This window comes from Pseudophryne corroboree, chromosome 5 (genome assembly GCF_028390025.1).
Source record: "Pseudophryne corroboree isolate aPseCor3 chromosome 5, aPseCor3.hap2, whole genome shotgun sequence".
Lineage (NCBI taxonomy): Eukaryota > Metazoa > Chordata > Amphibia > Anura > Myobatrachidae > Pseudophryne > Pseudophryne corroboree.
The window spans coordinates 606,550,233-606,563,760 of NC_086448.1; the positions used below are offsets into that span (position 1 = coordinate 606,550,233).

Below are 13,528 nucleotides of genomic sequence, written 5' to 3' on the forward strand. Positions count from 1 at the left end.
ATTGTACGGAGCAGCTGATTGGTTGCCATAGTAAATTTCTCCACTGGCTCACTTCTCCACTTTTATCACTGCTTAGTACATGCACCCCTAACTGTTTTTAATGCCGTAATAGTTAGCATGGTTTATTATGTATACATTGATTAGTTTATGAATATTCATGAACTTAGTGCTAGCACCTTCAATTCAGAGTTACTTATGAGCCTGATTCTGAGTCACACGCAATGCCAATGTTGATGTACTTGAGTACTTGTTTGCAACTGCGCATGCACAAGAAATTGTGGAAACCCCTACGGCGCATGCTTTACAGATCTGAATAGACGGCACAGTAAATGTGGCGGGAAAGTGATAGGTGTTCCTGAGCAGTGACCATGAAGTGGCTAGTAGTATACACAAAACTGTCCCTTCAGTGGGCGTGTTATGGGAGTCACGGGTGTGTCAATGCAAGCGACTGCATTCCAAGATGCACAGCTGTAGGCATAGGAGCGATAGGCATAGGAGACCATGGTCAGATGGATAAACTGCACCTGTCATAGGGTTGGCTACAAATTGTGTTGATGTGCTCACCAACAGACGTCTGAGGACACACCAATCAGTATTACAGCATGCGCAGACTCTAAAAGTGGGCGTCTTAGACCTTGCACATTTGGCTGAATGGATATACACAAGGGAAGGAGTTTGTAGCATCATTTGCATAAACTTACAGATGGGCAACTGTCAACAGACACTGCTGTGTGCCACTTAGAATCAGCCCCTATGTGAGCAATACAGATATCAATAGAAATAAATAGTGCATTTGTTAAGTAGGAATTGAAAAATATTACTAAATGGGCAAACCTACCATTGCATGTTGCATTGCCCTTGCCTTCATCCATTGTGGTTATACTGTATGTAAAATAGGCAAAAGGTTACTATAGTCCACAGTTAATATAGCTAGCTACTGATTCAGAGCTGTATGCAAATCCAATGGTGTGGGGACTACAAATGCAGGGTGGCAACATAAACCATTTTCCAAAATGGGGGCATGTCACCCAGAGGCGGATTGGCCATAGGGTCTACAGGGAAGACCCCCGGTGGGCCGACGCACCCGTGGGGCCTGTTTTGTTTGTGGACATGTGGTCCTTTTTATAGACATAATGAATATAATGCAAAATAATTTGTATATATGAAAATTACTTTGCCACTTCCTGTGATTGCAGATGATCTAGTGTATGCTCTGTCTGCCTGCTTGGCTGACATATAAGATTGAGTGAATAGTGATTGGGATACGGTTGGTGTAATAAGCAAGAAAATATATATTTCTAAAGAATTATGTAGTTTCCTAAATTCTGAAGGTGTATCATATAATGTGCTCATAATATTTAATTTTATTTCCTTTTAACTTCCCCCTTGATGCTGGAGCTGCCCACTATCTGGAAAGTCTTGGGGGGAGGGTGCTGCTGCCATGGCCCATGGCTAGACCTTACACCTCTGGTGCTGCCCATGTGGGGCCACTAGTACTAATTTTTCCAGGGCCGCTTTTTGTTCCCAATCTGCCCCTGATGTCACCCCATTCTGTAGGATGTGCTAGGCCAGGCCCTGCATCTACCAACACAGATTTCCTGGCCCTGGCAGAGGAGTCCTGGCAGTCATTATGAGTAAGTTTAGGCTTATTGAGATGGCCGATTGGCTGTGACCGCACAATGGTGATCCGATGCTGCATATCTGGACTTGGATCTACAATGCGGGTGTTTTTATTTTCATATGCCTTCTGTGGAATTTGCATATTAGTTGAATGGTATTGCACAGCCATTGTATACAGAAATGCAGCGACTTTGCAATACCGTAAAACATGAATCAGGTCCATAGACTTCTAGCAGGGGTGGCACTACCATTAAACAAACCTAAGCACATAATGTTACTCAGTCTATTCATTTTCCCCTTAGGGAAACCTCAGTGTAATAATTTTCCCCTGGGGGGAACCACTGACTTTATGGATCAGCATCTGGCACCTCCTTACCTGTGTAGCTTCCGGATGCTCCTCTATGTCATGTGTCTGCGAGTTTGGCTATTATGTCTCTACCCACTGCTGTATCCCTAGTCTTACAGGAGCAAAAGATGCCGACTTGATAATATAAGAACCATACCGGGCATATGGCCCTCACAGAGCTTCCAGAAGCCTTGTTCTCTATTAAGTCAACATAAAGCTGCCCTCCTGATTAATAGTGCAGATATGGGCTCTATCATCTTGGAACTTGGGGTTTTCCAGATACATGGTCATAGTAAATTATATTTTAAATATACCTCGTCTTTCTCCACACTGCCTCTGGCATCCTCCTTCATGATAATTCAATTGTATATTAAAAACGTAATTTAACAAATAATAAAAATGACCCAGGCGAAATAGCTTGGGTCAGGATTTTGGGTTCTGAACTCTAGTTAATAGTGTTGCTGTGAAAGATGCCAGCTTTTTTATTTTTCTTCATGTCCTTTCAGAGGTGCTGAACTCTTCCAGGCAACAATTGTCAAAGCAGTCAAGGCGAGACTTGAGGAAGAGAAAAAATCCATGGATCAACTGAAAAGACAGTATGTGCATATCTCTCTCCATTTCACAATATGTGAGATAGTAATGTTTTATCAGACTGCATGCAAAGCAGCACTCACAGCAGGGTGTACTTAAAATGGCACTGGATGGGATCCCGGTGGCCGAAATACAGATGCCAGAATCCCGAACAACGGCATAAGACTGCCGTCAAAATCCAGACAGAGGGCCAGATCCCAGCATCTAAGAACCGATGCCCGGAATCCCGATTGTTCTTTCAGCGGGACGTGTTCGCGTCCTGCCACATGAGTGGGAGGTTAAGTTAAGGCATTAGAATGGAGGTTAGGGTGCACGGACGGAAAGGGTATGGTTAGGTACCAGGTAAGGTGGGTTTAGATAAGACACATTCAAGAGGAGGTTAGGGTTAGGCACCGAGCAGGAAGGGTTATGTTTAGGCAGCGGGGAAGGGAGGGTTAGGGTTTAGCACCACCGGGGAGGGTTAGGGTTAGGCTCCCACAAGGGAGGGTTAGGGTAAGAGGCACGGGAGGGTTAGGGTACTTTCTGGGGTGCTGTCGGGATTCTGATGGTCAGGATGCCACTGTCGGTATTCTGACCGCTGGCATCTTTTCCATCGGGATATCATACTGAATCCAAAGTTGGGTGTAGTGAGAATGGAGAGGGTTCAAGAGGTTGCCTATATTTACAGAACAGTCAAAACAATGAGTTTTAATTCTGCATCATGAGATTATGGAAGTTATAAGAAGGGGATTAGAGGGCAAATTATTTAGGACCAAAGATCACGTATTTTCATATATTTTACTGGGATAAATTTGATACCTTTCAATTCTTAGGAGCATACAGTATGTAGACACGCTTTGCCCAAAGTAAAAAAAAAGTCTTCAGATGATCAAATAGCCATTATGACTTAGATGAGGATAATCCAAGCAGTGTTTTAACTAAAAATCTGCAAATAGTAAGAGGTAATGATAAAATGGTAGGTTAGCGTTTTATACTGTATGACTTTACACTTGTGCACAGTGCACCTCTCTGCAAACGTAAGTGCTTTCCTAGCTGTGGCTCATTTGCTGTAGATCACCTTGTCGCATCTGTGCAAAATAGTCTCTTACACTGCACATCCAGTGTGCGTTGTAATTGCGGTACATTGTGTCTTGTACATACTGTAAGTGTGCTGGATGGACAGTTTCCTTAACACTTCTCTGTTTTACCAGGATGGACCGCATTAAAGCCAGGCAAGAAAAATATAAAAAAGGTAAAGAGAGAATGTTAAGTCTTACTCAGGAATCAGGAGAAGGCCACACTATTCACAAACATGAAGATGATGATGATGAAGGTATAGTACTTTTATATAGGAAGATCCATGGCAATCATTGAACACCAGTAGAGTTAGCAATGCAAGGTCATTTTAAAAGCTAATGTTCTGTATTCTTCTACTGTGTAGTATAATAAATCATCAAAACATGTTCCATGCATTGCAGAATTCCACAATTACCCTTTAACAACAGAAACAGAAGAAAAATAAAAAAAAAGTTAGTCAACTAGTATATCTATTTTTCTCTATCGTCCTAGTGGATGCTGGGGTTCCTGAAAGGACCATGGGGAATAGCGGCTCCGCAGGAGACAGGGCACAAAAAGTAAAGCTTTAGGATCAGGTGGTGTGCACTGGCTCCTCCCCCTATGACCCTCCTCCAAGCCTCAGTTAGATTTTTGTGCCCGGCCGAGAAGGGTGCAATCTAGGTGGCTCTCCTAAAGAGCTGCTTAGAAAAGTTTAGCTTAGGTTTTTTATTTTACAGTGAGTCCTGCTGGCAACAGGATCACTGCAACGAGGGACTTAGGGGAGAAGAAGTGAACTCACCTGCGTGCAGGATGGATTGGCTTCTTTGGCTACTGGACATTAGCTCCAGAGGGACGATCACAGGTACAGCCTGGATGGTCACCGGAGCCTCGCCGCCGGCCCCCTTGCAGATGCTGAAAAGAGAAGAAGGTCCAGAATCGGCGGCAGAAGACTCCTCAGTCTTCTTAAGGTAGCGCACAGCACTGCAGCTGTGCGCCATTGCTCTCAGCACACTTCACACGGCAGTCACTGAGGGTGCAGGGCGCTGGGAGGGGGGCGCCCTGGGAGGCAATGTAAACCTATTTTTTGGCAAAAAATACCTCACATATAGCCTCCGGGGGCTATATGGAGATATTTAACCCCTGCCAGAATCCGTTGAAGAGCGGGAGACGAGCCCGCCGAAAAAGGGGCGGGGCCTATCTCCTCAGCACACAGCGCCATTTTCCCTCACAGAAAGGCTGGAGGGAAGGCTCCCAGGCTCTCCCCTGCACTGCACTACAGAAACAGGGTTAAAACAGAGAGGGGGGGCACTAATTTGGCGTTAGAAATATATAAAAAGATGCTATAAGGGAAAACACTTATATAAGGTTGTCCCTATATAATTATAGTGTTTTTTGGTGTGTGCTGGCAAACTCTCCCTCTGTCTCTCCAAAGGGCTAGTGGGTCCTGTCCTCTATCAGAGCATTCCCAGTGTGTGTGCTGTGTGTCGGTACGTGTGTGTCGACATGTATGAGGACGATGTTGGTGAGGAGGCGGAGCAATTGCCTGTAATGGTGATGTCACTCTCTAGGGAGTCGACACCGGAATGGATGGCTTATTTAGGGAATTACGTGATAATGTCAACACGCTGCAAGGTCGGTTGACGACATGAGACGGCCGACAAACAATTAGTACCGGTCCAGACGTCTCAAAAACACCGTCAGGGGTTTTAAAACGCCCGTTTACCTTAGTCGGTCGACACAGACACGGACACTGAATCCAGTGTCGACGGTGAATAAACAAACGTATTCCTTATTAGGGCCACACGTTAAGGGCAATGAAGGAGGTGTTACATATTTCTGATACTACAAGTACCACAAAAGAGGGTATTATGTGGGATGTGAAAAAACTACCTGTAGTTTTTCCTGAATCAGATAAATTAAATGAAGTGTGTGATGATGCGTGGGTTCCCCCCGATAGAAAATTATTGGCGGTATACCCTTTCCCGCCAGAAGTTAGGGCGCGTTGGGAAACACCCCTTAGGGTGGATAAGGCGCTCACACGCTTATCAAAACAAGTGGCGGTACCGTCTATAGATAGGAGCCAGCTGACAAGAGGCTGGAAAATATCATATAAAAGTATATACACACATACTGGTGTTATACTGCGACCAGCGATCGCCTCAGCCTGGATGTGCAGAGCTGGGGTGGCTTGGTCGGATTCCCTGACTAAAAATATTGATACCCTTGACAGGGACAGTATTTTATTGACTATAGAGCATTTAAAGGATGCATTTCTATATATGCGAGATGCACAGAGGGATATTTGCACTCTGGCATCAAGAGTAAGTGCGATGTCCATATCTGCCAGAAGATGTTTATGGACACGACAGTGGTCAGGTGATGCAGATTCCAAACGGCACAAAGGTGTATTGCCGTATAAAGGAAGAGGAGTTATTTGGGGTCGGTCCATCGGACCTGGTGGCCACGGCAACTGCTGGCAAATCCACCGTTTTTACCCTAAGTCACATCTCTGCAGAAAAAGACACCGTCTTTTCAGCCTCAGTCCTTTCGTCCCTATAAGAGTCATATTTGCCCAGGGATAGAGGAAAGGGAAGAAGACTGCAGCAGGCAGCCCATTCCCAGGAACAGAAGCCTTCCACCGCTGGCCCCCTGGATCCTACAAGTAGTATCCCAGGGGTACAGATTGGAATGTCGAAACGTTTCCCCCTCGCAGGCTCCTGAAGTCTGCTTTACCAAGGTATCCCTCCGACAAGGAGGCAGTATGGGAAAAAATTCACAAGCTGTATTCCCAGCAGGTGATAATCAAATTACCCCTCCTACAACAAGGAAAGGGGTATTATTCCACACTATATTGTGGTACTGAAGCCAGAAGGCTAGGTGAGACCTATTCTAAATCTAAAAAAATTTGAACACTTACAAAGGTTCAAATCAAGATGGAGTCACTCAGAGCAGTGATAACGAATCACTAAGGGTACCTCAGGTTCGTGGTATAGAACTGTCACTGTCAGTTTCAGACGCTGCCGTTTGGATTGTCCACGGCACCCCGGGTCTTTACCAAGGTAATGGCCGAAATGATGATTCTTCTTCGAAGAAAAGGCGTCTTAATTACCCCTTACTTGGACGATCTCCTGATAAGGGCAAAGTCCAGGGAACAGTTGGAGGTCGGAGTAGCACTATCTCGGATACTGCTACAACAGCACGGATGGATTCTAAATATTCCAAAATCGCAGCTGATCCTGACGACACGTCTGCTGTGCCTAGGGATGATTCTGGACACAGTCCAGAAAAAGGTGTTTCTCCCGGAAGAGAAAGCCAGGGAGTTATCCGAGCTAGTCAAGAACCTCCTAAAACCAGGAAAAGTGTCAGTGCATCATTGCACAAGGGTCCTGGTAAAAATGGTGGCTTCCTACGAAGCAATTCCATTCGGCAGATTTCACGCAAGAACTTTTCAGTGGGATCTGCTGGACAAATGGTCCGGATCGCATCTTCAGATGCATCAGCGGATAACCCTATATCCAAGGACAAGGGTGTCTCTCCTGTGGTGGTTACAGAGTGCTCATCTTCTAGAGGGCCGCAGATTCGGCATTCAGGATTGGATGCTGGTGACCACGGAGGCCAGCCCGAGAGGCTGGGGAGCAGTCACACAAGGAAAAAATTTCCAGGGAGTGTGATCAAGTCTGGAGACTTTTCTCCACATAAATATACTGGAGCTAAGGGTAAATTTATAATGCTCTAAGCTTAGCAAGACCTCTGCTTCAAGGTCAGCCGGTATTGATCCAGTGGGAAAAACATCACGGCAGTCGCCCACGTAAACAGACAGGGCGGCACAAGAAGCAGGAGGGCAATGGCAAAAACTGCAAGGACTTTTCGCTGGGCGGAAAATCATGTGATAGCACTGTCAGCAGTGTTTCATTCCGGGAGTGGAAACTGGGAAGCAGACTTCCTCAGCAGGCACGACCTCCACCCGGGAGAGTGGAAACTTCATCGGGAAGTTTTTCCACATGATTGTGAACCGTTGGGAAATACCAAAGGTGGACATGATGGCGTCCCGTCTGAACAAAAAACGGGACAGGTATTGCGCCAGGTCAAGAGACCCTCAGGCAATAGCTGTGGACGTTCTGGTAACACCGTGGGTGTACCAGTCGGTGTATGTGTTCCCTCCTCTGCTTCTCATACCTAAGGTACTGAGAATTATAAGACGTAGAGGAGTAAGAACTATACTCATGGCTCCGGATTGGCCAAGAAGGACTTGGTACCCGGAACTTCAAGAGATGCTCACAGAGGACTTATGGCCTCTGCCGCTAAGAAGGGACTTGCTTCAGCAAGTACCATGTCTGTTCCAAGACTTACCGCAGCTGCATTTGACGGCATGGCGGTGGAACGCCGGATCCTAAGGGAAAAAGGCATTCCGGAAGAGGTCATTCCTACCCTGGTCAAAGCCAGGAAGGAGGTGACCGCACAACATTATCACCACATGTGGCGAAAATATGTTGCGTGGTGTGAGGCCAGGAAGGCCCCACGAAGAAATTTCAACTCGGTCGATTCCTGCATTTCCTGCAAACAGGAGTGTCTATGGGCCTCAAATTGGGGCCCATTAAGGTTCAAATTTCGGCCCTGTCGATTTTCTTCCAGAAAGAATTGGCTTCAGTTCCTGAAGTCCAGAAGTTTGTCAAGGGAGTATTGCATATACAACCCCCTTTTGTGCCTCCAGTGGCACTGTGGGATCTCAACGTAGTTCTGGGATTCCTCAAATCACATTGGTTTAAAACCAGTCAAATCTGTGGATTTGAAGCATCTCACATGAAAAGTGACCATGCTCTTGGCTCTGGCCTGGGCCAGGCGAGTGTCAAATTGGTGGGTTTTTTCTCAAAAAAGCCCATATCTATTTGTCCATTCGGACAGGGCAGAGCTGCGGACTCGTCCCCAGTTCTCTCCCTAAGGTGGTGTCAGTGTTTCACCTGAACCAGCTTATTGTGGTGCCTTGCGCCTACTAGGGACTTGGAGGACTCCAAGTTGCTGGATGTTGTCAGGGCCCTGAAAGTATAGGTTCCAGGACGGCTGGAGTCAGGAAAACTGACTTGCTGTTATCCTGTATGCACCCAACAAACTGGGTGCTCTTGCTTCTAAGCAGACTATTGCTAGTTGGATGTGTAATACAATTCAGCTTGCACATTCTGTGGCAGGCCTGCCACAGCCAAAATATGTAAATGCCCATTCCACAAGGAAGGTGGGCTCATCTTGGGCGGCTGCCCGAGGGGTCTCGGCTTTACAACTTTGCCGAGCGGCTATTTAGTCAGGGGCAAACACGTTTGTAAAATCCTACAAATTTGATACCCTGGCTAAGGAGGACCTGGAGTTCTCTCATTCGGTGCTGCAGAGTCATCCGCACTCTCCCGCCCGTTTGGGAGCTTTGGTATAATCCCCATGGTCCTTTCAGGAACCCCAGCATCCACTAGGACGATAGAGAAAATAAGAATTTACTTACCGATAATTCTATTTCTCGGAGTCCGTAGTGGATGCTGGGCGCCCATCCCAAGTGCGGATTATCTGCATTACTTGTACATAGTTACAAAAATCGGGTTATTATTGTTGTGAGCCATCTTTTCAGAGGCTCCGCTGTTATCATACTGTTAACTGGGTTCAGATCACAGGTTGTACAGTGTGATTAGTGTGGCTGGTATGAGTCTTACCCGGGATTCAAAATCCTTCCTTATTGTGTACGCTCGTCCGGGCACAGTATCCTAACTGAGGCTTGGAGGAGGGTCATAGGGGGAGGAGCCAGTGCACACCACCTGATCCTAAAGCTTTACTTTTTGTGCCCTGTCTCCTGCGGAGCCGCTATTCCCCATGGTCCTTTCAGGAACCCCAGCATCCACTACGGACTCCGAGAAATAGAATTATCGGTAAGTAAATTCTTATTATCATATCTATGTAGATACATGTGCCTCACTCCAAGCACTGAAAGAACACATTTTCCACAGCAGTAATCAAGCTTTCAACGTTTCAATGCCATTTAATCAGCATTTTCACCAGGATACAAAAGGATACAAACATCTTACATACCTTTATACACCCATGTGTGAGCGTGATGGATGCGGGGTGGGACCTTTAGTCCATCCACATGCATAGGAGATGACATCATCACGTCCAATATCAGTCATGTCAAGTGATGCATCTATTCTCAGTGTTTACGTCACCATAGAAGCTATATAAACAAATAACAGATTAAAAGTAGAATGGCATAGTAATCACATTGCAGGGCTAATCAGACAATATGTGCAGCAATGTCAGCACTTCTTATCATTAAATACTATCTGTCATCAAGATTATGCATATGTATCATACCATGAACAATAGCAGCGTGCACAATATTGTGGATGAGTATCACTATACACTACAGTATTTACGATGTGGAGCATACAGTATAATAGAAAAGCAGGGTACTAGGTAATCAATGAGACAGCATACTCTTATTGTTCCTTCATACCAACTGTGGCCAATATTAGGACAAAACAACACCATATTGGGTATTTGTAAATACATTTCGGGGTTGTTAACCACTTTGTCAAGGTGTGAGACCGAAACGTTGGTAACCAATGTTGTGGTTCTTTAACACAAACAACCTCTTTGAAAGTCTCTGAGTGCCGCAGCGTTTTCTTGTTTACTGCATCTACTCCACTGAGGGCACCGGGGCCAATTGCAACACAGTGGAGTGCCGGGCTGCATCTATAATATACATATATATATATATATATATATATATATATATACATGTATATATATATATATATATATATACACATATATTACAAAAATGGACAGGAGCGCCTCCTATTGCAAATAAAATATTGACAACACCACTGTGCATGAATTCACAATATGAGTGAACCAGTACCATATATGTTACATCAAAAAAGGCTTATCTTAGGTTCTTTCAATGATCGACACAAAATCGCCAAATGTGACATTTCAGGAATTTTTAATACAGATCCAGAATACATAAAAGAAAAAATGCAAAAAACACAAACATAGTGTAATCCAAAATACATTAGAAACACAGGAACATTAAGCAAATGCCTGTACATAAATTTAGAGATATAGTAGCTTATCTGAATACCAGCAGATATCAACCAACACGTTTCATCTTGGAGGAGCTTTGTCTCATCCATCTACTTCCTCAGGGGTAATGGCCATCTGGATCTGTATTAAAAATTCTTGAAACTTCACATGTTTGGCGATTTCGTGTGGATCATTGAAAGAACCTAAGATAAGCCTTTTCATATATATATATATATATATATATATATATATATACCATAGACGGCAATCCCACACTTTCAGCCATCCAGAAAAGCCCACTGGCAGGCTGTTTCAAAATGTAAAAATCATTTTTAAAACTAGTTTCAGAAAAGAAACTCACCCCTAATTATGCACACAGCGCAGTTACAAACATCTTTGTGTTCCGTAGTATTTCTGCCAATCAACTTTTAATACATAGACCACCAAAGCAGCCTCAACCTCACCCTACTACCAACTCATACACCACAAATTTATGACCATTGTCTTATCCACATAATTTGCTTAATTATATATATATATATATATATATATATAAAATAAAGCTGTAATGCTGAAAAAAAGAATCATCTGGCTCTTATCAGCCAGGTGTGCAGCCCCTTAGCAAGTGCCGCCCCTAGCCTCACGTGCCTAGTGGAAAATCCGTTACTGGATTTATGAAAGTAATTTTTCATACAGCCCTGGGAAACAAACGCACCCTGTAGATGCTAAGCATCGGTTATACATATTCATATTATTACCAATATGTATCTGACAATGCACACATGGATTTTCAACATGTCATTGTAAAAGTAGGATTGTTACTGATCTGTCATAACAATCGTGCCTATTGCTGTAAGTGTGTGCATTGATACATTCACAATTACTGCACTGCACGAGAGATTCTATACTCTGGCCTAATCTGTGTGTCTGGTACATGTGTGAAAGACTCTTATGTATAAAATGCCTATACTTTGTATGGCTTGTCACCTATACCTGTATTCTTTTAAAGTGTTAAACATCTCGTTAACTTTTATTTAAATAATCAATTAATTTATGAACATATTTCATTTTAGGAGAAGCAGAAAAAGAGAAAGTCAAGGGCAAAAAAAAGCAGTGGTGGCGGCCTTGGGTTGATCATGCTTCCAGTAGGTTTCCTCAATCATTTATCAAATATATGGAATTAGGCCTTATATCCTTGACCAGAATTATCCATTTGTTTTTCTGCATGGTTTATCCTCTGTGACTCCACAGAAGGTTTATACATTATACTCACAAAAACTACCACTCAGTTGTTTGACTGTACTTACTGTAATTATATTGGTGGTCAGCTAAGCTAGATGGAAACAGCAGTATATGCCCTATAAAGGATGGCCTTCTAGACCACTGTTACAAAGACTGCCAAGACATTGAAGTTATTCACAATGCTATACATTTCATCAGTGCAAACAACCTGCTCTCTACCCATACGGTGAGAACCTGCACCTAGTCATCCACTTCTGCAATTGTTTTTGCACAATTATCAATTGTATAGGAAGCTAATATAAATTATAATCCAAGACCAGATCTGGGGAGTCACAAACAAACTGTGCCAGTGTTTCTCTTTTCTTAAAAAAAGAGATAATATTGTTTAAGAGACCTGTCCCATTTGTAAGCTGTAAAGTATGACGTTGGCCCATATTTTACCCATTGTTTTCATATATTTTTTTCTGTACTTTTACACAAAAAAGGCTTTATTGCCTCAGACATTACATCAATACACAATGGGGGTAATTCAGAGTTGATCGTAGCAGCACATTTGTTAGCAGTTGGGCAAAACCATGTGCACTGCAGGTGTGGCAGATATAAAATTTGCAGAGAGAGTTAGATTTGGGTGGGTTATATTGTTTCTGTGCAGGGTAAATACTGGCAGCTTTATTTTTACACTGCAATTTAGATTTCAGTTTGAACACACCACACTCAAATCTAACTCTCTCTACACATGTTATATCTGCCCACCCTGCAGTGCACATGGTTTTGCCCAACTGCTAACAAATTTGCTGCTGCAATCAACTCTGAATTAGGCCCCTTGTCGTGCTAGAAGGTATAATAATCTAGAGCTGTTTAATAAATATAGGCCAACTTGTGGAAATGTTCACCCCTTGGCAGTTAATACATTAGAAGAAAAAAGGTTTTACTGGTTATTTTCATCTTTATTACCAAAGGGGTCAACATTTATGTCGCAACTGTGAAGTACAAATTGGAAATAAAACATTTTAATGCAGACACTAAATATACGTGTTATTCTGCAATATATTATGTTACATTTATACTTCACATTTAAAACAATGACTAGGTCTCTCCAGATTTATTAATATGGGTTTTTTTCACATGCCAAGAATAATGACTGGCATAGTGAATAGGACTCTTATTAATGCATCATTGAATTGTAGTGGAAGTAGATTCTCTACTACCTCTGCAATGGGTATGTATCATTTGGCCACTGACATTCCATTTTCAACATTTGGGTTCCGGTTCATTTGGGCAGCAGATATTTGGGAATTGCTTATTTGGACACTGTTGCTTTAGGTTCCTAACCCCATGGCCAAACTTCTTACACTAATCTCTAATCCCAGCCTCTATACTAAAACCCATACCCCCATTCCTTAACCCTGATGCCCAGTAACTAGCTCCACTACTTATGCCAAATGCCACTCATTAAGGTCAGATTTGAATCCCTAGTAGACTAGATCCTAAAGAACTGGTGACCAGATAAACTTGTGCTCAGTTGTCTTTGCCCAAATGAACTGCTCCCCTCTGCAATGTTTTCCTGTCATTTTGCTCTTATTATAGTACCTCTATCATCGGTATAAAGCTGCTATGTTGATACTGTAAAGTATG

At 43.4% G+C, this 13,528-nt stretch overlaps 1 protein-coding gene across 6 annotated transcripts in view; it reads left to right on the top strand.

The window, feature by feature from the left end:
• The window catches only part of PIEZO2 (piezo type mechanosensitive ion channel component 2), a 648,659-nt gene that overhangs the window by 556,150 nt on the left and 78,981 nt on the right, over window positions 1–13,528 (top strand). For 5 of the 6 annotated variants that reach the window (XM_063923449.1, XM_063923453.1, XM_063923452.1 and 2 more), the window contains exons 29-31: window positions 2,473–2,562; window positions 3,748–3,869; window positions 11,725–11,796. In XM_063923449.1, coding sequence (XP_063779519.1) covers window positions 2,473–2,562; window positions 3,748–3,869; window positions 11,725–11,796 — 284 coding nt within the window. The remainder of the gene's footprint in view (window positions 1–2,472; window positions 2,563–3,747; window positions 3,870–11,724; window positions 11,797–13,528) is intronic. The other variant, XM_063923451.1, reaches the window with a different exon arrangement.